Here is a 26,626-nt window from a genome sequence, read left to right on the forward strand (position 1 = left end):
AGGGCGGATGCAGAGCCCGGGCCTGAGTGCCAGAGCGTCCCGGGTCCCCAGCTGGGGCTGAGGGGGGTCCCACAGCCGGCCTGAGGGAGCGGGACTGCACCTCCCGGCATGCCCCGCGGGACCCCGCCTCCCTCTCCGGCACTACACTTCCCAGCGCGCCCCGCGCGGCGGCGCCCCCGGCGTCCCGCGGCGGGGCGGGCGCGCAGCGTGCCGGGAGCGGTAGTCCCCCTGCGGCGCGCGCGCGCCGCCAGGCGGGCCGGGGCGTGTCCTCGGGGGTATATAGCCAGCCGGAGGGGCAGGGGGCTGCACTCTGCCGCCGCCGCCCCTCTCTCCAGCAGCTTCTATGCAATCCTCGGCCATCGCCGCTCCCTCCTGCGTTGAGCCCGCGCCGGCCTCCCAGACTAGGTAGGGCCGCGCGGGCTGCCCCGGTTACGGTGTGTGCATGTCGGGGCCGGGGGGCATCAGGGGAGACGGGGGGTGCCTTCGGGCCGCAGGGTACCGGAGGGGATGGGGGGTAAGGGGGGCGGTGGGCCGGGTTTCCTTAGGGGAAGGGCCGGGGGTGCTGCTCGGGCTGGCGAAGGTGCACCCCCTCCTCCCCCCCTTTCCTCCTCGCTGGCGGTGGTACCTGCGTCCCCCCGTCCGCCCCCTCGCCGTTTGTGGTACCTGCCTCCGCCGTCCCCCCCCCGCCGGCGGTGGTACGTGCCGCCGCCCCGCTCCTCCGGCGCCAGCTGGGCCCGCGCGGCTCGCGAGGAGCCACCACGTGACCGCTGCGCGGCCGCCGCCATCTTTGTTGGGGGCAGCCGACGCCGTGGGGCGGGCTGGGTGGGGGGGGGGCGTCACGTGACCGGCGGCCCGTGAGGAGCCGCCGCCGGGGTTTGGCGCCAAGGGCGGGGGGCGGGGCCGGCGGAAGGCGGGAAAGGCTCCATTGTCTGCGCGGGACCGCGGGCAGGGGCTGACAGAGCCCCTCACAACCTCCCCTCGAACCATCAACACCAGACCGAGGGGCCTGGGCCCGCTCCGCGTGGATGGGCACCTCTGATCCAGGCTCTGCTGAGAGCTCAGCTGGTGCCGTAAAATGGGTGGCCGGTTCTGAACGTGAATAAAAAGAACATTCAATTTTCTGTTTGCAGGATGGAAGAGGAACTGGCAGCTCCTTCCACATCCACAGACAAGACAGACAGGTGAGATGGGAGTTGGAACTGTCAATTATGAAATAACACAAGATCCTGGAGTTACTGTGTGAAGCGCAAAGGTCACCCTTCATATCACTTCTTAGACTTGGAGTTCAACGCCCATGTGTGATGTAGGTGCTGAAAACCTGTGCTCACCAGTGGTTTGCACACATCTAGTGCATCGAGGCCTTTTCAGGGCCTGATACATACAAAAATACCAGCTGTTCTTGAAGTGTTTGGGTTTTTAATTAGTGCTGGAGAGGCAGCTGGCATGTGAGAGATGGTATTCCTCTGTGGGCAGCTCCTCTTGACCTAGTCTGAGATGTTGGACTGGACCTTCTGGAAATCAGCTGTGCAAGATGCATTGAACTGAAACTGACACTGGCATCTGTCGTTCTTCTCAGATGCACCATGCTGTGCTGTGAAAAGTTTTGAGTTTGTTCTTTTTCTTGATCTAGCATTGAAGTCTGGAGCACTGGTGCTCCGTGGTGTATTGGTGTGTAACTCCTAAAGTATATTTTTTAGCAGCCTTTGTCACAGCAGATTCTGATACTTGTTGCAGTGATTAGATAAATTTGCCTGTCTTTCCTTGGTTATTGGAACTATCTGTTGTTCCGATTTACACAAATAAAACCAAACAAGTCCCACCTACCCTGGTAGTTTCAACCACTGTAACGCATGCAACTTACTATTCCATAAAGCAGACTAGGTTTTGGAAGCTAAAATTACTGTGAAAACTAAGAGAGTCCTTTATTTGATTTCTTCCCCCTTCCTCCAGTATGGATGTGGACGGAGAATCAAAGAAACTATTGGGTTTGGGACAGAAGCACTTGGTAATGGGAAATATTCCAGCTGCTGTGAATGCATTCCAGGAAGCTGCAAGCTTACTGTGAGTAGTAGAATCTTCTGTGTTTTTGCTGGGCTTGGGCTTCAGCTTGGCTGTTCTGATGTGGATTATGCAAGAAAGACTGTGATTTTTATTTAACATGTTTATAATTTATAATGTGACTGTGAAGGGGGACAAACTATTTGAAGTCACCCAAGAGTTGGACAATGCTGTAGTTGGTGTACAGTTTAGGTGGCTTTTGTGATAGGCATTACCAGCAGAGTTCCCTAAGGAAGGAAAGGGATTTGATAGTTTATTATGCAGGTGTCTTCTCTAGTAACTTGTTACTAGTCTTGGTCAGGCTCTGTGAATGATACTATTTGGGTTACAGATTAATTTCCTCGGTTGGGTATTTGAGAGCCATATGTAACTGAGAGAAGCATTCAATATTTGTTTAAAGCAATGGGAAACGAGCCAAGAAAGTGATCCTTTTGTCTAGGAATATTTAATGTTAAAGTTCATCTATCCAGATCTAAAGTAGGCACAGGCAAATAATTCTTTATTATTTTTTGTAGGGGTAAAAAGTACGGTGAGACAGCGGATGAGTGTGCAGAAGCTTTTTTTTATTATGGAAAATCTCTTCTGGAGTTGGCAAGGTATAGTGACAGTTTGTCATTTGGTGAAGAGTGTGTCTGGTGTAACATGGTTTCACTCCTTTATGGACAGGATTACCCTGGGTGGGGTGGGATGGGCTGGGGTGTTGCAGCTTGTGCAGTTCAAATCATGGTATTAAATATCCAAGGGATAACAAACTCCTGTTCCCTTTAGAATGGAAAATGGTGTGCTGGGAAATGCCTTAGAAGGGGTGCAGGTGGAAGAGGAAGGAGAAAAAGCAGAAGAAGACTCTGCACTGCCAGCTGCTGATGGTATGTAAAGCTGCCTGCCCTGCCATGGAGGCTCCAGGCTGTGTTTTCTTGTTGGAATGATCCAAATTTAGTCCATTGGTATCTTGGGTAGCCTGAATCATTCTATTGGAACTCTTGGCAGCCTGAATGGACTCTGTTTCTGTTTGGTTTTTTTTTAGTCTTGCTTAAAGATGAGCAAAATCTGTAAAACACCTGCAAGGAGCTGGTCCCTGAAAGCATGTGTAAAGGGTCACCAAGTGTCTGTGTCCTGAACACTGCATTCAAACTCGCTTTCTTAAGCTTCACCGCTGACTCCAACTGCTTTGTAACCTTGTAGCAGTACAGTGTGTGTAGTCCCAGAGGTCAGAGTCTCTGTACAAAGTCCCAGGAACAGTGGCTATTTTATGCTGCCTGCAGCTGGAGAGGATACAGGAATTCCTGTCCATCCAGACTGTTAAAGCGCTGGCACCTCTTGCTTAGCTGTGACTAAAATCGCTGCACAACCGCACACTGCTTGAGCGGCCGCTTGCAATGCTGCAGTCTGGGGAAGGGGAAGGGACTTGCTTAGATCAAGCAGCTATGTTGGTTGTCTCCTAATTCCTTGTACTTGGAAAATGAAGCTTTTAGGAGTGTCATCCAACTTGGTAACAAACCAACACACTGGAGGGTCTTGAGGGTGGTGTTGGCAGTGCCCGTTAATGTCTTTATCACTAAACTCGAAGAAATGTTTATGCTTCCTCAATCATGTAGAAGAAACAAGGGAGGAGTTGAGAGAACAGGTTTATAACGCCATGGGGGAAAAGGAAGAGGCCAAAAAGTCCACGGAAGAGTCTACAGTCCTCTCTGAGAAGGAAGTCAAAGAAGAGGATGTTGAAATGAAAGAGATTAAAGAAGAACCCAAAGAAGCAGCTGCTGACAAGGATGCAAAGCCTGAAGAGGCTGAAGGGAAGACTGAGATTTCTGTGGGAAAAGAAGAAACTTCAGAAGAACAGAAGAAGCAGGTGCCTGTGAAAGAGGAGGCAGCTGTGGAAGAGAAGGAGGTAGAAAAAGAGCAGAAGACAGTGCCTGAGGACAAGGTAGAGAAGGCAGCTGAGGAGGAGAGAACGACAGAAGTGTCAGACAAGGAGGCAAAGGCAGCTGGGGAAGAGGCTGAAGTAGGAGAAGTGGCTGTGGAAGAGAAGGGAGAGACGGGAGAACAGGCAGCAGAAGCAACAGAAAAAGAGCCAGCTGTGGAGAAGGGAGAGGCTGTAGAAGAGCAGGCAGAGACAGCTGTGGAAGAGAAGGCAGAAGCACAGGTGGCAGCTGCTGTGGAACAGAAAGAAACTGAAGAAGGGGATGCAGAGGTGGCTGAACAGAAGAAGGCAGAAGAGAAACATGAGCCAGTAGAGACAGAAGAGAAACCAAGTGAATCTAAAGAGACAGAGCCCTCAAAGGAACCTGTGCCCACAGAGGGCAAAGAGACACCAAATGACATGAAAGAAAAGGCTGAAGTTGCTGCTAAGGTAGAGAAAGAGGAAAAGAAAGGTGACCTGATGGAAGAGGGTGAAGGTGCTAAGGTAGAAACAGAAGAGAAAGATGACCTGATGGAAGAGGGAGAAGGTAACACTGAGAGGCGAAAAGTACTTGTGGGTGGATGACTTGATGGATTTGGCTAACAATGGGTAAAAAGTGTTCCATTCAGAATTTTCTGTTTGCCTTAGAATAAGGAAAAGGCACAGTAAAGGGGCTCTTGAAGGACTTTACATACAAGTAAAGTTTCAAGGAATAGTGAATAGTCTCAGTTTCTCTAGACTAACGCTTAACTAACTGCAAAGCAAGTCTTACTTGAAAGCAAACTGACAGCCCTGTGAAATGTGTAAGTAATGGCTAGGCCGGTGGAGAATACTGAATGGATGTTCACTTGCATGCTTCTGGGTGTATTGCACTAACCTTCACATAACTGCAAAGCACAAATTGCCTCTGGTTATAGCTGTGTTTTTTTTTTTAATGGTGGTGAAAAAACAAGAACAGCTGAACACATAAATTTACTTCTCTTGGAGGAGAGGAACTCTTCAATTGAGTCTTTCTGATGGTCATTGCTAGTAAAAATTCAGTTGGAAATTCTAAACTTGATTTGCTCTGAAGGCTTATTGCTGCTCTAGCACAGTCTTCTGGCTGTCCAGCTTCTGCCCTTCTGCTTCCCTGCTTTATTATAGCTGTTTCCCAGGCTCTGTTACAGCGAGACTTGCACCCTTTGCTGCAGCAGTACTTTGTGGCCTTAGTGGGCCTATGCCTTCTATTGCACAAGTTAATTGATGAACTTTAACTGCAACTTCGCTTGCCAGTAACTCATCTTCACAGGCAGGGCCTTACTCAGGAGTGGCAAATGTTCAGATTAAACAGTTCTGGAGCCTGAAAGGATTTGTTCTGCTAAGCATAGTGAGCACTCAGTGGTGGAGCAGTGGCCTAACAGTGTGTCTGTGTGGAGAGAGGATGACTGAAAATAAACTAAGAGTAGTTACCTGCTCTTCACCCCCAGTGCTGAGAGGCTGCTTATGCACACATACTGCTGCTTTTTGCCCCAAGTCTGGGAATATGAGGACCCTCTGGAACATCCTGGTCTGGTGCTGAATCATTCCAAGCTCCTCCCACTACCCTGACATCTCTTCTGTTTACTTTTGTACAAGTGTCTTCACGTTCACAGGTTTGGCCCTCTCAGTGGTGGGTGTGTGCTGGGAGTTAGACCAGTGAGTTCACAGGCTCTCTAGTCCTACCCCAATCAAGCTTGTGTTCTAGAATAGCCAGAGGTATTCTGGAATAGCTACAGGAATTGTGTGACTTCAGCCTGCAGACTAGCCAGTGCTCTGAAGTTATTAGCCATATTCCTTTACTGCACATTTCCCCAAAATGTCTTCTGCTTCTGGTAGAAAGATGATGTGATGCTTCTGCACAGTGTCAAAGTCAAATTAGTACTACACAAGAGGAGGTTCATTAACATTGATACTTAAATGCCTGACATAAAGATCACAAACTGAGAAACAGACTAATTTGTGTTCAGCTTGGCAGCTATTTTGCTGAAAACTCTTACTTTCTGTAGCATGAAGTTTAGCAGCTGGCCAGTGCCTCTAGGGCTGCTCAAAATCTTGTGGCTTCAGTGAGACCTGACAGCAGATTGGTGAGAACTGAATTCTATATAAGTTTCTGTTATTGATAGTAAGAAATTGAACTTATGGTCTGCTTTAGTCTACAGTGCTGAATGGTTTCAGCAAGATGGCTGCTGATGCTGAGACTTTAATGTATCTGCTCTTCTTACATCACACTTCTAACCTGTCACTGGAAGGATTAGGGTTGGCTATAACACACTCTGCCTGACTCCATGTTGAGCAAGCACAGTAACCACAAGCGTCCTCATGCATCTACTTGCCTTCTAGAAACAGAAGAATCTGAAGAGGAAGACAAAGAAAATGATAAAGCTGATGATGATAAGGAGAATGAATTGACAGTGGAAGACAAGGTGAGTTTGCTGAGGTCTGACACCAGTGCTGGTGGAAGGATGCAGTATTAGGCCTAAGTATGATGTTTATGCCCTTCTAAAAGCTCACTTGTGTTTAATTTAGTTCTGTGTAGAAAAATACTTCTGAAAGCCAATATTGCCTAGGAATGGTCAATGTTAGGCCTTGTCTGCATTGTAGCATCTTGCTCAGCTGTGTCTGTAGACTTGAGTTTGTTCAGCTGCTCTGACACAAATGCTTGTGGTGTGCTGAGCTGACTTGGGGAGAGCTGTTCCAGCCTGTCACCGGAGTTACTTGGAACAGTTAATTGTCTGCTTGTCCAGTAAGCTGTGATTAGGATGGGAATTGTTTGAGAAGTGTGGTGCTCCTCAAACCTGAGATGTACATTGATGTAGTAGTCAAAACACCTGGAAAAATCTGCAGCCTTGTAGAGTGGCACTAAGCATTCACAATAACTGTCTGTCCCTTTCTCAGACTATTCTGACAAAGCTCAAAGGCTCATTAAAAAAAGCTGGACTGTGAACTTTATTTGGTTCATCTAAAAACAACCTTAACCAAGATCTTGCTCTTGGGATAATACTGGTGCTTGGTGCCCTGTTATTTCTGGAAAAAAATTAAAACATATCACAGAACAATGTGAGTTCATGTTCCATTGAAACATTTTTACTCCAGGCAAAGTCTTGGTTGATGTATTAACCTCTTCTGCTTGCTTTTTTTTTTTTTTTTTCTAGTGGTGAAATGTTCACCTCTTGCAGAAATGGAATCCTTGATAACACTGGTTGGGAATGTAGTGATGGTGTTTGATGTGGCCTATGACATATTGATGTGGTCTGAGTCATTTAATCTGTCATGCACTTCTGGTCTTTACAGGAAAGTGAGGAGGATGAAATTGGCAATCTTGAGCTAGCCTGGGACATGCTGGAGTTAGCAAAAGTCATTTACAAAAGGTAAAGACTAAAGTTCTAATTTGGGTATATGCCACAGAAACTTAAAGTAAATTGGATGGTTGCATAGCCAGTTAGAGAACGTGGCATGCTCTGATTAGGATTTGAAAACTATTTTTTTCTTCTGGCTGTAGACAAGAAACAAAAGAAGCTCAGCTCCATGCAGCTCAAGCTCATCTGAAGTTAGGAGAAGTTAGCATTGAATCTGGTAAGTAATGTTAATTCTCATGTGCAAAATGTTTGGTTCTACTTTCTGTCACTGGGTTTTGTACTTCAAAATGAGCAGATGTGAGTTAAGGCTGTCAGGATGAGAACAAGTTAGATCATGATAGTTTGCAACCATGTGAGAAGCTTTGGAAGTAATGGTTGGTGCCTTAAATAGGCTAGTCTGTGCTTTTGCAGAGCAGTGGAAAAAAAGTTTGAGTAAGAAGCAATGTGTTGCCAGCCTTGTGTTCTGCTTTCTCAAGTGACCAAACCTTGCTTATGAACTTGAGAGACTTGCTGAAATTGTCATGAAAAATAGTTGACTCTCTTAGACCTTCCCAAATCCTAGGTTATAGTCAGGAAAGGCTCTTGTGTTACACAGCAGAAAAAAGGAGTGGGAGGCAAACCCCATTACAAACCCTTGTAATGACTCACTTGCCTTTCATTTAAAAATGTATTCTAATCTTGTTAAATCCAAATGTACACTTCCTCTGGAAATAACCCAATGGGTTTCTGGGCCAGGGCTACAGAGCAAGGGTTGTGTCTTATGTCAGTGGAGCACATTTGGGGAGAGCTTGGCAGGAGGGTGGCACTGTCCTTAGCTCCAGATCCGTGTTGCAGTTGGGACCAGTTACGCTCAGTTCTTGGTAGAAAGTAAAGCAGGAGGATTTGGTACCTGCTTTGACTTGGCTGCTCAGTTTTCTGTGCTGAAATTAGACAAAACACTCGTGAGAACCAGAGGAGCTGGCCTAGACAGTCTCTTAGGAGAGGCAGAGTTGTCAACTGATGGTCTGAAAGCAGCCCAGCACTGCTGTGTTCAGTGGTGGTTCTGTTTGCAGTCTGTATAATGTGTAACAAAACACCGAGTAACCAAACCAGGGTTTACACGGTGCTGCTGTGGATAATTACTGAGGTTTGTAAAGACCTTGGGGCTTTCTCCTGTAGAGAACTACACACAGGCAATAGAGGAGTTCCAGGCCTGCCTGGCCCTGCAGCAGAAGTACCTGGAGGCCCACGACCGGCTGCTGGCCGAGAGCCACTACCAGCTCGCCCTGGCCTACCACTACAACAGCGACTTCGATGAGGCCGTGCTGCAGTTTGGGAAGTCCATGGAGGTCATAGACAAAAGACTGGGTACGTGGAATTCTGAAGCTGCTGCCTAGTGAGTTTTCACAAGGCAAAGTAGTGAGGTGTGCTCATTGTCTGCTGTGTCGTGTTTTATCTGAAAGTGGTGAGACTGCACTGAGGGCAGAATTGGTAAAACTGTTTGTTAGCAGATAGTTGCCTCTGGGTGTTGTTATCTGGGCAGTTACTTTGTCTCGAGGTGTTTTGCTCTGATAACTGTTTCATCCCAGCAATACTGACTGAGCGAATAAAGAAGGCAGACGCTGGGTCCCCTGAGGATGAGAAGGAGATAGAAGAACTGAAGGGACTGCTTCCTGAAATTAAAGAGAAGATAGAAGATTCAAAGGAGTCACAGAAAAGTGCAAAAGTAGCTGAGCTGGGACTGAAAGCAACTCTGGTGAGTGTGTCTTGTGGTTTCCTTTTGACCCAACCCTTCTTCCAGTGGAACTTAGAATAAATCAGTAATGGGAGGAGCTCAGACTTATCAGGGACTGGTGGTTGCTCACAGGTGTTACCAGGCTGTGGTTGTGAGAAGGAAACTGAGGCAGCTGACGTCTGAAGAGGATATTTACTAAGAGCCCTGATACTAACTGTTCCAAACTAGACAGGAATTTGATAGGCTTCTGTGGCATTTCATGTATCAGGGCTGGAAATGATGGGTCAGGCAAATGTGGAGCACACGTTGCATCTGTCCTGTACAGAAGTGCAGAATCCAGTGCTGGGATGGGAAGGACTTGGGCTTTCTGTATCTCAATAAGTTCTCATGCATTTTCTGCCACAGTCTGTTTTTTGTGCTTTTCTTAAGGTTGGAACTACATCTGGCTTTGCACAAAGTGAAGACAGTGGTTCTGTGTCCACAGTAAGTTAATCTAAGATGAACGCTGTTGATTCTCATCTCCTCTAAGGATTACTGGTTGTGTTTGCTCATGTGTCAGTGTCTGTCTTGTAACAGATTCCAGTAAGGAAAGGAGCTGATGGTGCATCTCAGTGTGTAACAGACATCTCTCATCTAGTCAGGAAAAAGGTGAGTCCAGAAATTACTTGTTAAACAAGCAGTTTGTTGAAGTACCTCTGGCTTGCTCTGTGTAATAAGATTTGTCTTAAAAGTATGTTTTATTAACTTAGCTGTATAATGGCAAAACACTCCAGAAGTAAAACCAGTAGTGTATGAAACTCCTTTCCACTGGGAACCAATCAGTCTGGTCTCCTGGAGGCCAGATGGTTCCCATTCTTGGGGGTTCAGCACCCTGCCTGACCCACACTGATGTAAATCTGACCCAGTTGTGTGGCTTCTGCAGGTGTTCCCTGAGCAAGAGTTTCCTCTGCTGAGGACCCTGAAAAGCAGCAGGGTCATCTGCAGATCCCAAGGAAGAGGCAGGCAACCAGGCTGGGCTGGGTTCCTCTCTTTCCAAAAGGAAATTGGGACTTGGACTTTAATAAATAGTAAAGCCACACTGGTGGTAATTATAAAGTGCCTCTTTAAGAAGTCAGATATTGAGAATTTGATTCCTTTAAATGTTATCTGTTCTCTAGAAGTGTTTGCTGATGAAAACTAATATAGGTGATACTCTCAGTTTTATGTTGCCTCTGTTCCATTGGTCTGTCAGTTCAGGTGTGCCTGGAGTGATTTGGAGCTGCTTTTTAGGTGATTTCAAATGTTGTAGATGCCCTAAGTCTGCCCTGGAACAGTTACAGGCTCAGTGGTTGCACTTTTCTTTACCAGACTGTAAAGATAACTCAGCACTGGAGATCCTGGCACCCAGAGTGTCCCTGTGGTCAAGACCTAGGTATCAAAGCTCTGGTTAATCCCCAGCACTGGGGAGCCTGTCCTGAGCCTGGCAAGCAGAAGTTGGATAGATGATGTGCAGTGACATCTAATGCTGAATTTCTCAAAAATATTTGAACTTTGATTTGTACTTAGTGGACATTATAAAAATTTTGTCTTCAGAGGAAACCAGAGGAGGAGACTCATCAGGGAGACAATGAAGCCAAGAAATCTAAACCAGAACCAGCTGTCAATGGTGGTGGTGGGGACTCTGTCCCCCGTGGAAATGAGGTTGCAGAAAAAATGGAAGAGGAGGTGGGCAGCTGAGCCAGGAGTCTGGGCTGTACTTTTTATTTTATTTCCCCCCCTCTCTGTTCAGGGATGGTTCTGTGCCTGGTAGATGTCCTGGTTTTATTGCCTGCTGTCCTTCACAAGGTTTCCCAGATGAGATGAAGACTATTCCTAGTGGGCAGGATGCATGTTGTGCTGTGGTGCTGACCCTGTGTGGGCTGGACAGATCCAGCTGTGGAGCCTTGTCACCTGTGGGGTGGGACAGAGACAGGTTCTGGGTGCTTTTTGCTGGGCTCAACTCCAGCAGAGGATGTTCCCCCAGTTTTTCATCTTCTGGGTTTTATTACTTACCCCTGGGCTGCACTTGTTGCTATCAATGCTTTAGGGTAGTGTTGGGCTCTGGAGACTGGCAAAGTTCACATAGTTAAGTCTTCAAATTACAGAACCCTTGGGCTGCTGCATGAGTTGGTGCTGTAAGACTTTGTCTTGTCTTTTAAAAACAAACCCTTATCTTCTCTTTTAGACAGAGAAAAGGCCACAAGCAGAATCAGGGGCTGCAGTTGAAAGCACAGTATGATAATGATTCTTTAACCTTGGACACTCCTCTCCTTACAAGGAAAATGGTTTTGTATATAGTGTATTTTTTCACTTTTTGGCAACTTTTGTATGACTTCAATAAAGATTGTAAGCAAATAGTCCCTATTGACCTTCCTCCTATGACAGGTTGCAGCCTCTGCTCCTGGCTGTCCCCTTGGGCTGCAGGTCTCAGCCCTTGCCCACTGCTGGGCTCATGCTCCCTTTCCTTTCAGCATTTGCACCCACATCTGCCTCATTAGGAGCAGAGGATTGGATGGGCCAGGCAGGGCTGGCTGCTGCAGGGAAGGAGAGCATTGCCTGAACTTCACTGTCTTGTCCAGGGACCCTTTTTTTCTTCTGCTGGGGCCTTGTCACAGCTGGGGCTGTGTTTTGTTCATTCTAGGCTGAACCTAAGTGGGTTCTGATAGTGCCTCCCTCAGCTCTGAGCAGCCTAAAGATGGTGGGGAAGGCTGATAAAGAAAGAGCTTTGTAGCATCCTGGGCTTTGTTGCTGCGTATTTTTATCTCTGCTCAACCTCTACTTTGCACCCAGGAGCGGTGCAGGAGCAGGTGCTGATGGTTGGAGACAGGGGCAGCAGGGCTGGCCCCTGAGCGAGCTGGAGTGCCCAGGTGGGGCTGGGACCCTGCCCTGGACTGTGTGTGTATAAAAAAAGGCCAAGAAGTGAAAAGCAATGAGCTGAAGCCTTTAATTAAGCATGTAGCACAGGGCCTCTGACACTTTGTAAAGCTGGCTGTGACTTCTGTGCTGGTTCCCAGGGCTGAGGGGTACATGCCCTGGGTTAGGCTTTCCCTACAGAGGGCTGGATATGGGGATGTGCCTGAGGACAGGGAATTTATTGTGCCCCTAAGTGCCCTCTGACTGTCCCCAAACCACCATTGTGAGCAGGAGGGGTTGAACCACTCCTTTGGCTGTGGGCTCTGTCCTGAGGTGGAGACTGAGCTGTTTGCTGCTGGCTTGAGGATTTGCCTGTCCTTTTCCTGCTGAAATGCCCAGACAGAGCCTCTATCGTCCCATCAGTAATCCCATACACTTCCACCCATCCCAGCACCATGGGATCCTGGTACCAGCTGCACAACTGGTCCCATCTCTGCAGCTGGAACGCAGCTTTTGCCTTCATCACCCTAACAGTTACTGAAGCCCCAGTTTGCTGGTGGAGGGGGGTGGCAGGGCAGTCCAGTGGGGCCATGGCCTGTTCCTGGCTCACCTTTGGGGAGCCCTGTCTTGTGCTGGGGGCTCCTGAGCAGGAGGAGGGTCCTCCAGGGCCACAAAGGGGGTGAGGGGATGTCCAGGGGGCACATGGGCTGTGGGTCTGCCAGGCCCCAGTGCTGCCCTGGGGCGCTCCTGGGAAAGGAAAAAAGTGATGTCAGGGGCAGGAGGGTCCTGGCAGGATGGGAGCTGCTTGGCCATCCCCTCATATGTGGCATTGGGTGTGCAGAGCAAATCACACCCCTGGTCCAACACTGATGGGGACTCACCTCCTGCCCCAGTGCAGCAAAGGGAGCTGTTTCTAAAGGTCCCCAAGCTTATACCTCCACACCCATCATCTTGTCCCAGTTGGCAACCCAATCCCAACTCCCCTCCTTGGAGAGCTGGAAGTCGCCCTGGGCTGAGGCTCTTACCATGAAAAGTTCTGGCACAGCAAGGGCTGGTGGCAGCGGGGGGCCTGTAGGGTATGGGCAGACAGAGGGGTGCAGCCACGGCCTCATCTGCTCTGCATGGCATCGCAGCATTCCCACCTCTGCCTGGAGCCGCGCCAGTTCCTGTGTGTGCCGCTGGGCTGCCCTGTGAGCCTGGCCAACAGGATTTGGTCACCGTGGGGTTACAGCAGCCATTTTCCTGGCACCTCACCAGGCCCCAGGGGACCAGGACTCTCCCTGCTCACTGCAGAGAGCTCACCCTGAGCTGCAGCCCCCCTCCACCTGCCAATAATTCCAGGAGCCATCTCCGGCTGTGGGGTGCAGATGAGGAACCCATCACCTACCAGCATCTGCTCTCCTCTCCCTTCTGACCTTCAGTGCCAGCAGTTCATCTTCCAGACGCCAGTTCTCCAGCTCCACGGCCAGCAGTGCCGCATCCAGACCGTGAGTGCCAGTGCCGGGGGGCTCTGCTGGCACAGCTGGGGGTGCCTCAGCTGCTGCCTGGGGACAACGGTCCCTGAGGGGGACAGGCCTGGGCCTGGTGATGGCGCTTACCCATCCGCCTGCCCCTGCGCAGCCCCGCCATTCCCTTCTCCAGCACCGTGGCCTCCAGCTGGAGGTGGAGGAGCTGCTCCAGGATGGCCGGGTTGTGTCCCCCGGAGTGCAGGTAGGACACTCGCAGTGCCCTGCCAGAGCCCTGGATCAGCCATTGCCCGGGCTCGGCCAGCAGGGCGCTCTGCTCGGAGCCGCCATGGCCCACAGACCCTCACCTGGCCTCGGCCGCGAGCGGCCCTGCGGGCGGCAGGAGGGTGTCGAGGTGGAGGGTGGCCCTGGGGAGGAGACAGACAACTGGGGGTGAGGGAGCCTTGATGGAGAGCACCCCGCAGGGCCAGGGCTCTGCTGTGACCCCTCAGGCCAGGGCTCACCGGTGCTGTGCTGTTCGGACATGTCTGGCCTGGTCCCACGGGCCTTGGCTCGGCTCGGTCTCCCCCGGCTCAGCCCTGGCCCCCAGTGTCGCCAGCCGCCGGCACAGCCCTGAAGGACCGTGAGGGGCCGGGGAGCTCAGCACGGCCCCCACAGCCCCACTCTCGGGGTTACTGCATCCCACACGTGCCTCCCCATCGACCCAAAACCATTGCGGGGGCCTACCCTCTCTCTGCCGCTCCAGCTGCTGGGTCCTGGCCCGGATCTCGGCCACCTGGCGTTCGTGGGCTTCCAGCAGCTCCTGCGGCGGCTGCTGCTGTCCCTGCAGTGGGAGCGGCTGCGGGGGGGACTCTCCCTGTGCCACATGGGGTTCAGTGGGCAGGAGGGGCTGGCCCCCAGCCCTGGGGCTGCTGATGCCCGCCCTGGCATTCAGGATTCACCGTACCTCTACTGGCAGCCTCCTAGAGGTGGGGTTGGCGGTGCGGAGCAGGGCCCTCTCGCGGGGGGTCAGCACATCCCCCAGGGGAGCTCCCTGCGCCCGCCCTGGTCCCCGCTGTCCCCGCACAGCTGGTGGGACCCCACGAGGCACAAAGTGATGGCGTGGCTCAGCACCGTCCTTATTTTGGGACACCCCGACCTCACAGACACAAAGGGAAGGAAAGGGTGACACCCTCACTCTCCCCCACTCCCCCCCCCATTCCCCCAGTAATATACTTTTCTGGTTTTAGCAAAATAAGCACCAAGGGCTGCCTCTGTGGTGCAGGCATGGGAAGATGGAGGCTTACCCAGCTCCGACCAAGCTGGATCCTGGATGTGATTCCCAGTTTCCCAGCCCAGCACCTGTCCCCATCCCCATTCTGCGCCAGACCCAGCTCCACACTACCGAGATGTCCTGTGGTTTCCTTGCTGTGCCCTGTGCTCCCTCCACAGGCAGAGGGTCCCCCCCACGGAGGCAGGAGCTGCTGGGTGCCGTGGGCCCGAGACACAGCTTCTCCATGTGCACCCGCAGCAGCGGTCGGGATCTGAACGCCAAGCAGCAGCGGGGGCAGAGGAAGGTCCCCATGTCCAACACCCTGGAAAGCAGATTGGGTGGAGTCACTCGGGGGGGCCACCCCGGTACCCCGGGACAGGCTGGAAGTGGGCACAGACCTGCTGGTGGCGGTGGCTGCAGTGTTTGAAGCCACTGTTGCTATGCTGGACGCTGGGCTGGGCAGGGAGGGCCCCACCCCCAGCCCAGGACATTCCCACTGTTTACCACGGGCACTGAAATGGGGAAAAAAATATCGCTGAGCCACCAGAGCAATCCACAGAACACAAGGCGAGGGAGGCCCTGTGGCCCCGTGTCCCTCTGAGGTTACAAAATGCTGACAGCCATGCTTGCCCTGGCGCTGTCCAGGAGTGCTCCTTGCCCACCTTGCAGCAGCTCCCACTTAGCAGACTTTAAGCTAAGGAGGAACCTCCACACAGAGGTGAAATAGCTTCTTCTGCCCTTTCTTGCCACAGGGGTCCAAGCCCTGCTTTTTCCCAAAAAAGCTCCCTGTATTCCATCCGTGCACCCACCTCAGCTCTGCCTGGCAAGTCCCTACAAGTTTTTCCCCTCACCTCCCTGCCAGTGGTACTCATCATTTGCTCAGGAAAAAGCTGCCATTTGATGGATGGGGACTTGCCCTGCCAGGCTCACCCAGGGGCTGCCACTGCCACTTCCAAAGTTTCATCGATATTTAAACCCTGCACAGCCCACAGGAGGGTCGGGTGAAGCACAAGGAGATCCTGGCACACATAGGCCAGGCTGGTCCCACTCCAGAGTGCTCAGCAATGAAATTCCCCCAGTCCAAATGGCTGTCAGCATGGATCTGAGGTGAAGGAGTTTTTACATTTACCCCATTTCTTGAGATCAGTGCACACAGATCTGCATAACTTGGTTTAAATGGATATAGGAAGTTAAACTTTAAAAAAATGGACAGGCTCTTTCAGACAAAAGCAGAAGGAACAAGATGGTTTGTGCAAAAGTCATACAGGAGCCCCAGCACCTCCCAAGCACTCCCAGGCAGCCTCAGCCCCTGGACCCTGGTTTCCAGAGCACAGGGATGAAGAAGTGCTCCACTGCCCCTCTCTGGAGGCACAGGTAGCAGAGTTACACCTGATAATGCTGAGTGTGCACCCTTGAATCCAGATGCAAAGATTCAGGACTAAACATTATAATTTTCTTACATCTCTGTCCTCTCTGCCTGGCCAGGAGTGGGTTAAAAACACACAGGCACAACCTTGGGACAAACCCCCTCAAGTCAGTAGTGTGACTCTGTCCCACACCCCTGCAAACACTGCACAACCCCAGAGCACTTTCCAATCCATCCAAAACCTTTGTGCACAAGCTGAACTTACACCAGACACTAAAATAGCTTAGGCCACAACTGAGTTGTTTGTAAAATTCTTTTTAATCTAATAGAAATGTTTTCATGAATTTTTAAAAAAGATTTCAATGAAAACAGCTTTGGATTCAGACATTCCCTTGCCACGTTGTGAACATAAACAGCAGCATTGCACTAGGAACAAGTGACACCGACCGGTCGAGCTTCATCATTTTGTATGAAGCGGAAAAAAAAGCAAACTGCTTTAGTAGAAGATAATTTTGAATTATTTTCTTTAAAAAAAATCCCCAAACATGGACTGTCATCTCAGCATTGTTCTCCCTCTCCCTTCTTAAAGGAAGAGTTCAGCTCCTGCAGTCTGAGCACTACAGCAATGTTTGCCAAGTGGAAAAATAGAGCGGGAGAAGAAACTGTTTATCCCCAGTGCTACTGAACCCCCAAAGTTGCAGGTCCCTTAGAGGAAAGCTTCTCTTACATAAGAAAGACAATTAGAATTGGCAAACTGATGCAAAATATTTATTCCAAGTTAGTTATTTTTGATGCAGTAGTTTTTCCCCCTCATACAGACTCAATGTGATAGTCACTTTTTAAAATCTGTAAATAATGTTATCAAAATAATCTTAATCTTTGAAATCTCACAAAAAATTTATATTTTACAATCCACCCTGAATATCAAGGCTGCAAGAAGAAGAACACAAACAATTCCTATATCCAAATATTTTACAGCTGTACCCAAAAAAAAAAAAAAAAAAGAAAACCACAAACGCCTGGTTAAGTGATGAAGCTCCCCGAGCCGCCAAAAAAATAAAATAAAATAAAATATTCATGTTATTAGCATTAATTTAACATAATTAGAACTTCAAAAGCCATTTTGTCATCGACAATGATTGTTTTAGCACACCGTTACCGCGCGCTGGGCAATGCGGCGGCACTGTTAGAAGCTTGTTGTTGCAGAGATCAGTCAGCCACTTGTGTCCTGCTCACACGACTGAACTTGTGCACTGCCCCACAAGGGATTTTTGTCAAAATTTGCTAGCTGCACAAACTTCTAGTAAGCATTAGGGCAAAACCAAAAGAAAAAGCTAAAGAAGCCAATTTCTCTCTTCTTTGGGATACAATTATTTCCCTTGTGCATGAAGTATCAACAACAAAAGAAAAAACTGAACAGACTGGAGACAGAATAAACTCTGTTTAGTTTATACAACCCCAAACACGTGTTGAACTATGAACTGAGTTTATTGGGTTGGTTTTATTTATTTTAATTTTATTGTGCCCAGTTTCAGGCATCGTCATCTGACGTTTCGCTGCTACTTGTTTCTGTGTCTGAGTCCTCAATCTTTGTCTTAAAAGTGCTTCCCCAGTGGAACAACAGGCTGGAGCCGCGGCCCTGAAGAAATCCATTCTTCCCAAATCCATTTCTTCTTCGCTGTAGGAATGAAAGTAAGTTTTTAAACGAGCAGAAGTGTGGAGAGTAACTGTCACCAAGCCTCTGTGGTGGACATGAATGCCACATTTAACTGTGTATACACACATGGATAATGCAGAATCATCCATTCTACTACATTCTCCCTTAAATGCTTGGTCCTGCTGAACACGCTTAAGAACAAGCCCTTGAGAAAGGAGAGGAAGAAGAGCAGTCACAAGTAGCAAGAGCTGTAAACATACCTGCTCTGATTTAATCTGGAACTCTTTGAGCTCATCCTCCGTGAGGGGAAGGTAGTTTTCATCATTTTCAGGATATTCCTGCCATCCCATTTCTTTCAATAACCTGATTGTGGAGAAAATAAAAGGGGCATGGGAACTAAAGCAAGGAAACAATGGCAAAGGAAGGAACACTTTGTCCATGAAAAGCAAGGTTTTGTAGTAAATCACTCCAAATTCACCAGGGAATCTTCTCTATCACAGACCACTTCAACAATCCTTTTTGTTTACCCACCATTTTTCAATGTCTTTTACAAATATTTAACCATCAGCAGCCCTGTACAATTGGTACATAACCAGCTTGGTGGAAGACAGGGATTTGAAATTCTAACTCAAGGACACTGAAGAAGGACATGAGGCAACCAAGCCAGTATCACAGCTTAGAATCTTCTGAACCTTACTATCTGCTTGCACCAGATGCTCACACTGCTTACTCACTGACGTGAGATACAGCCTGAGATACCAGGTAAATATTTTCCTAACTCTCCTCCACTTTTACAACATGTAAAGGAGCACAGGAGTATTCTAAGTGCAAACAAAGTGTGGTGTGTGTCTTCAAATCATTACATTTAGGACACCTGCTTGCAAATTAACCAGAATCACCCTTGGTTCATGCTGACTCCCACTGTGGACAGATAAATATCTCTAAGCAGCATTAACACATGGGGATGTGGCATTAAAGAAGCACTGGAATTTAATTACAGACCTTGGTAAAGCCTTGGCTCATCTGTCATTGGTGTCTGGTTTTACTTTCAATAAGACCTCACCCAGTCCAGTACTAGTCACAAAGCCCACACACCTCCTTCCCCGTACAAACACAGCTACTGCTGCGTCCCAAAAATAAGAGTTTTCTTCAAAATTGTTTCCTTCTCCTCACACAGCCCAAGGAATCTAAGAATACCTTAATCCAGACACTTTATTCTGCCATTTACTCACCTGTGTTCTGCTTCCAATGAATGGGAGAGGTTTTCCCCCTCCTCCGGCAAAGGGAGAGAAAGGCCATTCTGATGGCAGTTCTCTTCCCAGTTTTCCTTTGGTTCTGGTGTGCTGTTGCTCTCCATCTAAAGAAAAATAAAACCATCAAAGTGTGCTTGCACAGACCATGCCAATAGCACAGTTCCAAGTTCAAGCTTCTGCCTTTGAAAGTCCAGCCAAGCCTCTCACCTTGAGCCAGTGTTTTTTACAGAAGCTGCAGCAACATGTACCTGGCTGTGACAGGACAACACAGGATGGACATTTGGTGGCCTGTGCTGCTGTGCCAAGGGAGTGAGTGCTGGCATTGCAAAGCCAGCACCAGCATGTCAGAGTGACAGCAAGAAAACTAGGAGAATTAAATGCTCCTAAGGACACACTTTATATGCACATTAAGGCACAGATCTATACATTTGGGGGTTTGGTCTGAGCCTCTGAGGCTTGAGCCACATTCCTGCACCTTTCACAAGCACAAAATTCTACTTTTCTGTGAATGCAGTTTGACAGGGAAGTTGGAAAGCAACTTGCGATGTTAAAATATGATACTGTTCCTCTCCTTAGAGAATCCTTGCAAAAAATCTAGATTACCTTCAATATCTGTGACCTTCCCTTCCACCTCATTTATTACTTATCCACTTGCATTTCACTGTGCTACACATCTTCCCCCATCACTGCTGTGCACTATTTCCCCTGGCACGTATGCCAGACCAGTGGGAGTCATTCCCTTCCTCTTCCAGAGCCTGAATTACATACACTGCTTAGGGCTTTTTCAGCCCCAACTCCTTCAACAGTAATGATTGTATACACAGCAAGGACAGTGATCTTACATCATCCAGCTTGTCACATTCCCTGTTTTCTGTTATCTCCCCATTTCTATCATCCTTCAGTGCCTTCAGGAATTCGCTCTTTTTGTCAGTGGTCCGGCGCATCAGCTTCGTCAGGCGTGAGGAGCAGATCTCGATGGGAGGGGTGGTGCTGGAAGGACTCTGCACAGGGAGGGAGAACACACACATCAAACTGCACTGCTGCAAACCTGAGGCCTCTTCAGTGGATGTGCTTACACCTTTCAAACACTCATCAGTTCCTTGGGTGGCTCTTAACCCCTTAAAAAATCCCAACCTAATGTCAAATTCCCATCAAAATACTAATGGGTGTTGCACATTTACTTCTCCCATCTATTATTATCAACTCAATTTCTTTTCTTCCCCTAGGAGTCAATTCACATGGCCATGAATATGTTTATTTTGTTCCTTTGTACTGTAATTCTCTCGAGCAAGCTGGTGCCTACAACAGATTATTAGGGCAAAAAACTTCATGCAGGATTCCTGCCCTACAAAAATTAGCAAATGAAGCAGCTCAGACTCAGTTCATATTTGCGTTTTAAGTCATCCTGACAGACTCTACCCTGAAATTAAGCTGTGGGGAGGTAATCTCCTTTCAGGGAGTGGTCACATCCTTAACTAACCGCAGCCGGGTGCGGAACAGGCAGCCACAGCCTTGGAATCCTCCCCTGGAGAGATTGTTGCCAGCTGCTGCCTCTGTACACTCAGCCCAGATGGTTCAGTGTGCAGCCAGACACGGACAGCCCTGGAGCCTGTGGGAAACCTGCTCAGCTCAGTGCAGGAACACAAGAAAACCTCCTGTGCTCTTCCATGATGTTTAAGCTTTCTTAATAATCTGGAGTCTGTGAACCAGGTCCACTGGCAATGTCTGGCCATGATCCTGCAATAGGAGTACTGCTAACCAAGGTGAGCTTTCAATTTTATCTGTTCCATGTTTTGACTGGGCACACAAAAGCAATCTAAGAACGTGTTTTGGGAAAGTTCCCAGTATCTTAACCTCCTGCTGGAGTTCATGTCTGGCTACTCTAAAACAATGAGAAATTTAATCATTATTATGGGTAACTGACACCAGAATCTTGCATGCAAAACTACTTTTTCTTCATGTACATGCTTTGATTTTTAAAAAATCAAGATTAAACCAGTAAAATTTCCTGAAGTTTGTAGTGTTTTTCTCCCCACACACTTTTTTTAAGTTGCGGAGGAAGGTTGCAAATTCAGGCTCTTCAAAATGAATCTCCTGTGCCAAAAATTTTTATCGCACTCACTGCTCTGAGCAAAGATCAAGGGAACTAGACCAAAAACAAGGCAGCAACTGCTGCTTATATTTCCAATGGCTGTTGCATGTGAAACACTGGTGTGAAATAATGCCTGCAAGGAAGTAAGAGCAGCCTGGAAGTAATTTCTCAGGCAGACCTTCCAGATTTTGTCTAATTCAACACAGTAAGAAACAAATCAGCAGTTGTAACAGACCTAATGAGTGACTGCAACTATCATGATAAAAAGCCAACACAAGAGTGAAATTAAGCTCTCAATGTAACTATTAGTTTGACTGCAGTGACAGAAGGTAACAATGAACAAAGGAGACTAAAATTAGATGTCTTCTGGTAATCTGAAATACTCAACTTGAGCTCTTTGCTAGTGGCTGTTTTAATCTCTAATAAACTACTGAGGTACTAAAACAATTTCTACACATCAGGGGAAGACAGTTACAACTTAAGTTTAAAAACAACAGATTTCTGAAAGGGGATGAATTTCACCTCAATTCTGGTTTTATGCGTAACTTTCTGTAGAAGGGTTATGTTTTACAAAATATTCTTCTTTAGCACTAAAATAGTAAACTGGCATCTCTTCTGAAGTAAGCTGAGCCCTTTGACTGAAACATAAGGCATCTCACTCTTTTGTGTTGCCTTTTTTTTGGGGTGTTTGGGTTTTTATGAAGGAGAGTGCTATGCATCATCTCAGATTTGTTCTGATGTCTATGTAACACAGATGGCTACTCTTCCAGAAAAGTAATCCTGAATTCATTTTAAGAACTCAGGCTGTATTGTAAGCTTGGTTGTCTTAGACTAGCTTGTGGGGACAGGGCCAGTGCTACTTGGCACCCTTTTAGTTTTCAACACACTGTGGTCTCTTATGAATAAAGGTGCTATTTTTACCACTTCTGAAGGAGGTGAATTTGCCCCCTTTCAGAAACAAAAAGGCAGAGACTATGTGTAGTAGTCCTGGACAACCAGGATTGCAGTACTATCTGCTGGCCACAGACCTGTGTTTTCATAATCTCAATCTCCAACAGATTCAAAGAAAAGTGTATTACAAGTATCCAGTTTAGTTGGAGGTAATTTTTAAGCCCTTTATGTTTAGCTCTCAGGTTGGTACCCAACATCTTCACGGACTGGAGTTTCACAGAACACCTTCTTGGGGGCAGGTGAAGGAAACACTCGCATTACTCCTGTATGATACAAAGTGAATGCCTCTCCTGTCTGCCGAGGTGAAAGCCTGTTGAAGTTTACATATTTACACTGCCCATACTGTGCTGTGCATTACACGAAAAGAAAGCTGTCAGCAACACAAAGAACTTGGTCTAAAGAGAGAGAAAAGCAAGGTAAGGGAAAGAAACGGAGCGTAAGATCTATCTGTCAAAGTGACAGGTGCCTGTGTATTAACTATTGCCTTTAATGACTGCTTGTACACTCAGCTCTGGCTAAGGCAGAAAAGCGCAGGTTGCTGCAAAGCAAAGTCTGCAAAGCAGAGAATCATAAAGATGACAAGGCCTTATTTTAGAAGTAATGCCTATAACAGAACAAGACAAGTGCACAACTAGAAAAATCCCCCAATTCTACAGTTAAAACAAGCTAATTTCAGATGTTGAGAATCATTATTTACAGAATCACAAAATCATTAAGGTTGGAAAAGATTTCCAAGATCATCAAGTCAAACCTGTAAAGAGCAGCTGCATTGGCCAGGAATTTATCACAGTCTGTTCTATTTCCACTTTTTTTTTTCTTGTGCTCTGTCACAGTTATTGCTGAAATATTAAGAGATTTGTATTTCAAGGTTCTCTCTATACTTCAGACTAAAACTAGGGGCAAGTCAGTTTCCATCTCAGCAGATTACCTCCTTCCAATGTCAAAACTGAAAAGAGATACTGTAGCTGAAAAGTCATATGTACACATGTTAAACTCCTTCAGCCCCCTCAGATGTGAGTGCTTGTGCTGTTGTTCCAGAGAAAGGAAATTAGGCAGATCACCTTCCTTCCCCTTCCTTTCCTACACTGAAAAACATCATGGGAATCAATTTGCCTACCTATTCACATCAGTTCTTGGTATCTGCACTCCCATAACACCAAGCTGACACATGTCTTGTTACACAACACCACTTAAAGCATTAGTACTTTTTTTTTACTGGAAGGAAATTCTAATACAGTTGAACAAACATCAATGGCTTTACAGACAGGTAAACCCCATTTTTATTTCTTTTAGTGTATCACTGATGTGGCAGAATGTGCTAAGAATGTACAAGTGAGTCATCCCTCAAGGGTGCAAAGGTAAGTACCACATGCAGAGAGGGCTTTATCATACACTAGAGTTTATGCTCTAGTAGGTGATAGGTGCAAAAGCTCCCAGCCTATCCCCAAGCCCAACCCTTACCTCTTTGGGAGAGGTGAGGACTGAGCCACTTGCCAGTACCGCTGGTTTGGTTACAGACACTGGACTGGTAAAGGCAGAGTCACGGGTGGAGGACAGCGAGCCTGGTTTATGTTCACTTCTGTTGGCTTTCCATGGGCTTGGCTGTATTGAAGAGAACACAAAGTACAGGGCAGTAAATGATAAGGCATGAGAAGGGGCTGCTTGCAAGTATTGAAATAAATAAACAACACTGTGTTGGCTGTTGAAAGGATTTCCTTTTCTTCTTCCCTCTTCAACAACAATCTCAACAAGTTTATTTCAACACCCGTTGTTTCTCCCCTGGCATCTTCTGTTTTCCCCAAATCACACACAAGTCTGGTTCATGGGCACCACCCTTCAGTAAAACACCATTAAGAGCTCACAGAGAAAATCCAGCATCGCCCTTCATTAATTGGAATGACCACTGTGTAATGCAATTCACCTTACAGCTATCCACAGATGGGAAATAAAAAAAAAACCCAATTAAAATGACATTTCTTAGGAGAACACTGTACACCACAAAAAAAGGCTTCCAATCACTTGATAGGAAGTTTCCCTGTGTGAAGAAGATCATCATGCAATAGTTTTGTTTTGAATGAGAATGAAAATTTCCTAGGGCCCTGAAAGTGTCTATCATTGCACCAATTTAGCAACAATAACAAGAAAAAGAAGCAAAAGCAGCCAATTTATTGCAGTGCAGGATCACTTGCTGTTTTGCCCTGGATACTCTCTGCAGTATCCCTTTGAATATACTGGTCATTTGGCTGAAGAGCAAAGACTTCAAGATAAGTTTTTGTTACTTGGAATGTTGTTCTTGAAGCTCTCTTATCAGTCAGGGACAAACACTGTGAAGTGACAGTTTCTACAAAAACAATCCTAAGAAGAAACTTGTACCAAGTAGCACTGGCAAGACACTGTCAGATCATTAAAATATACAGGTTCCTTTGACCCACTGGATTTCTGAAGCCAGCTTCAAGTCACTCATAAAATAATTCATGCACAAATGGGATTCAGCTAAATCTGAGATGCAACAGATCTTGCAATCTGCCAGCAATGAGAACAGAGGCACTATTTCAGTATGTTGTCACTGTCTACTGTGTTCTATGAATTTTTTAAAAAATACATTGCATAGTGAGGCCATCAGCTTTACTCTTTCCCTCTAACTTAAAAATGAGCATCCCACACTATCAAAGAGATTCTATGGCACTCACAGCACATATTAAAAACATCCCCTTCAAACCTCAGAAATATCGTGATCTGCACAATATTTATTGCCTGTACTAAAATTAGGTGCAATATGACTCTGACAAGAAGTTTCTCTCCACAGCTCCAGGGTTGCACTTTTCCATTCCCACTCTCAGCTGCCCAGTGCTGTTCTCCAGGCTTCCACAAAGGGGCAGCTCACAGCTCAGACAGATCCAAAGACAGACCCCTCTTGCTTTCCCTGCATGGCTGAGTGTGACCTTCATGGATTGCCTGACTGTGAGCTATTGGCCATCTCGATTAGCCAGAAAGAACACACTTATTTCACTGCCATCAGTTCTCTTCCTTTCTGAACTACTTGGTACAACTTAACAAAATCATTTTTCATTCAGTTTTCCTGTGACAGCTTTCCAATACTGCTGACCTTGTGGAAAGGAATGTTTTGACTCCTTTACTACTTTGTGCACTGTAATTCCTGGATAACTTTCTAGAAGTCTTCAGGCTAATGCATCCTACCACAGCTGCTTTAAGGCTGTGACTTTCCAAAGGCATCAATGCACACAGCTTTTCTGGCTAAGGATATGCTGATACCCTACCTTTGGGTTTTGCTAATGGTCACCATTCATTAACAAAAGCACTGTCGATGACATCAGATAATTCTTCCCACTGCAATCCCCACCACCGAGGAATATCACACTGCCTCAGTAATCACTGCACCACATCAGTGTGTAAACACTTAGAAATTAGCAGCTAAATCACTAAGTACATATTTATAGGCTGCTTAATGTGACATCTAAAAAATTAATACCTTTGTCACTAGCCAAAGACCATTTCCTTTGTTATCAAGACTGCAATATTTCACGTATAAATCCTGGTGTAATTCAGGCCTACGGGATCTAGTGAAGTAAAAACTTAACTAAAAGGAACTTAGGCAGGTACCACTACATATTGTCATAATCTCTGATTTAAATACAGATAAACAATCTGGAATGCAAATGATCTATGTCACATGTAAAGCAAGCTAAAAAAAAAAAAGCCCTACCACTATATTTTGATGGATGCTGAACCTTCAGATCACAGTTAGTTTTATTCCAACTGTGAGCACTGAATAATGTATTCTTTTTATCTGAAGAATCAAAACCTACATAGTCTAATTTCAGAACATGGTTAGCAAAAGCTTGGAGAGCAGCTCTCCTCGACTGAATTAATGAAAAACCTCTGTCCATGGGCTTCAGAATGCAACAGTAATTGCACAGCAAGCTGCAAGGAGCAACTGGCTGTGCAATTACTGTTGCACTTGTAGCTTCTCCTAAAGCTGCTACATTTGCTAAGCAGATTTTTATGCCCAAATTCTACATTGTAATGCAATGGGTATATCATGACCAGCAGTAACAACACACATTCCCATAACTTTCAGAAGTGCATTTTCATCTCTCAATCTCTACACTGGTACAGCATTAACTTTCAGACCTCAGAAATTATCTTTGCATCCAACAGTCAGTAACACAGACAAGCTGTATGCATTGTAATTCACTAAAACTGTTTACTTTGAAGCCAGACACAATCTAACAGTCTGGTCAGAAACTGTATCTCTGGCCTTTTGTTTCAAAGAACACACAAAACATCCAGACTAAACCCAGGTCAGGCTATATCTACACATGTATCAATCAAGCTGTAAAAGCAAAAATAAAAACCACAGCAGGCTCCTTACTCATTAAAAGCTGCATTTTGTTTACCTTTTGTAAACAAGAACATACATGCACTGAAAACTGTGTGTGGAATGAAAAACTCCTTATAAACACCCTTTCTAATGGGTCAATTTATCCCATCTTACCAAGAAGTAGATCAGCTGTCAAATTAAATGTTTAGACAGGATTATTTGATAATAATTTTAACCACTACAATTTTTTCTCTAGCTGGCAGAATTTAACCTGAATTAACAAAAATTTACAAAAGGGGAAGATCTAAACTTGCTTTCTTACAAAAAGAAGCT

General features: G+C 46.8%; 3 protein-coding genes across 4 annotated transcripts in view; 1 reads left to right on the forward strand and 2 right to left on the reverse strand.

Annotated features, from left to right (window-relative positions):
- The first annotated feature begins 289 nt into the window (after positions 1-289).
- On the forward strand, positions 290-11,418 carry NASP (nuclear autoantigenic sperm protein). The gene is made up of 15 exons (XM_036388092.1): positions 290-405; positions 1,131-1,181; positions 1,951-2,061; positions 2,574-2,654; positions 2,827-2,924; positions 3,654-4,502; positions 6,314-6,396; positions 7,265-7,341; positions 7,473-7,546; positions 8,488-8,676; positions 8,898-9,064; positions 9,473-9,526; positions 9,620-9,691; positions 10,616-10,747; positions 11,247-11,418. The coding sequence occupies exons 1-15, from the start codon at positions 344-346 to the stop codon at positions 11,298-11,300; spliced, it is 2,154 nt and encodes a 717-aa protein (XP_036243985.1). The 5' UTR covers positions 290-343; the 3' UTR covers positions 11,301-11,418.
- A 563-nt stretch (positions 11,419-11,981) lies between these two features.
- On the reverse strand, positions 11,982-14,992 carry CCDC17 (coiled-coil domain containing 17). Of its 2 annotated transcripts, none has more exons than XM_054515793.1 (8): positions 14,765-14,992; positions 14,327-14,518; positions 14,107-14,203; positions 13,884-13,992; positions 13,728-13,787; positions 13,513-13,643; positions 12,940-13,436; positions 11,982-12,661 (listed from the first exon to the last, which is right to left on the reverse strand). In XM_054515793.1, exons 1-7 carry the CDS (start codon positions 14,942-14,944, stop codon positions 13,294-13,296), a joined length of 912 nt encoding a protein of 303 aa, XP_054371768.1. In that variant the 5' UTR covers positions 14,945-14,992; the 3' UTR covers positions 11,982-12,661; positions 12,940-13,293. The 2 variants fall into 2 exon arrangements, with proteins under 2 accessions (XP_054371768.1, XP_054371767.1); XM_054515792.1 differs by having other exon boundaries at positions 14,107-14,236.
- Positions 14,993-16,297: 1,305 nt separating this feature from the next.
- The window catches only part of GPBP1L1 (GC-rich promoter binding protein 1 like 1), a 32,341-nt gene continuing 22,012 nt past the window's right edge, over positions 16,298-26,626 (reverse strand). Inside the window, exons 8-12 of the mRNA XM_036387810.1 lie at positions 23,413-23,553; positions 19,751-19,909; positions 18,888-19,012; positions 17,916-18,018; positions 16,298-17,676 (exon numbers count right to left, since the gene is read on the reverse strand). Coding sequence (XP_036243703.1) covers positions 17,530-17,676; positions 17,916-18,018; positions 18,888-19,012; positions 19,751-19,909; positions 23,413-23,553 — 675 coding nt within the window. The 3' untranslated portion in view covers positions 16,298-17,529. The remainder of the gene's footprint in view (positions 17,677-17,915; positions 18,019-18,887; positions 19,013-19,750; positions 19,910-23,412; positions 23,554-26,626) is intronic.

Source organism: Molothrus ater, chromosome 9 (assembly GCF_012460135.2).
Source record: "Molothrus ater isolate BHLD 08-10-18 breed brown headed cowbird chromosome 9, BPBGC_Mater_1.1, whole genome shotgun sequence".
In the NCBI taxonomy this organism is placed as follows: domain Eukaryota; kingdom Metazoa; phylum Chordata; class Aves; order Passeriformes; family Icteridae; genus Molothrus; species Molothrus ater.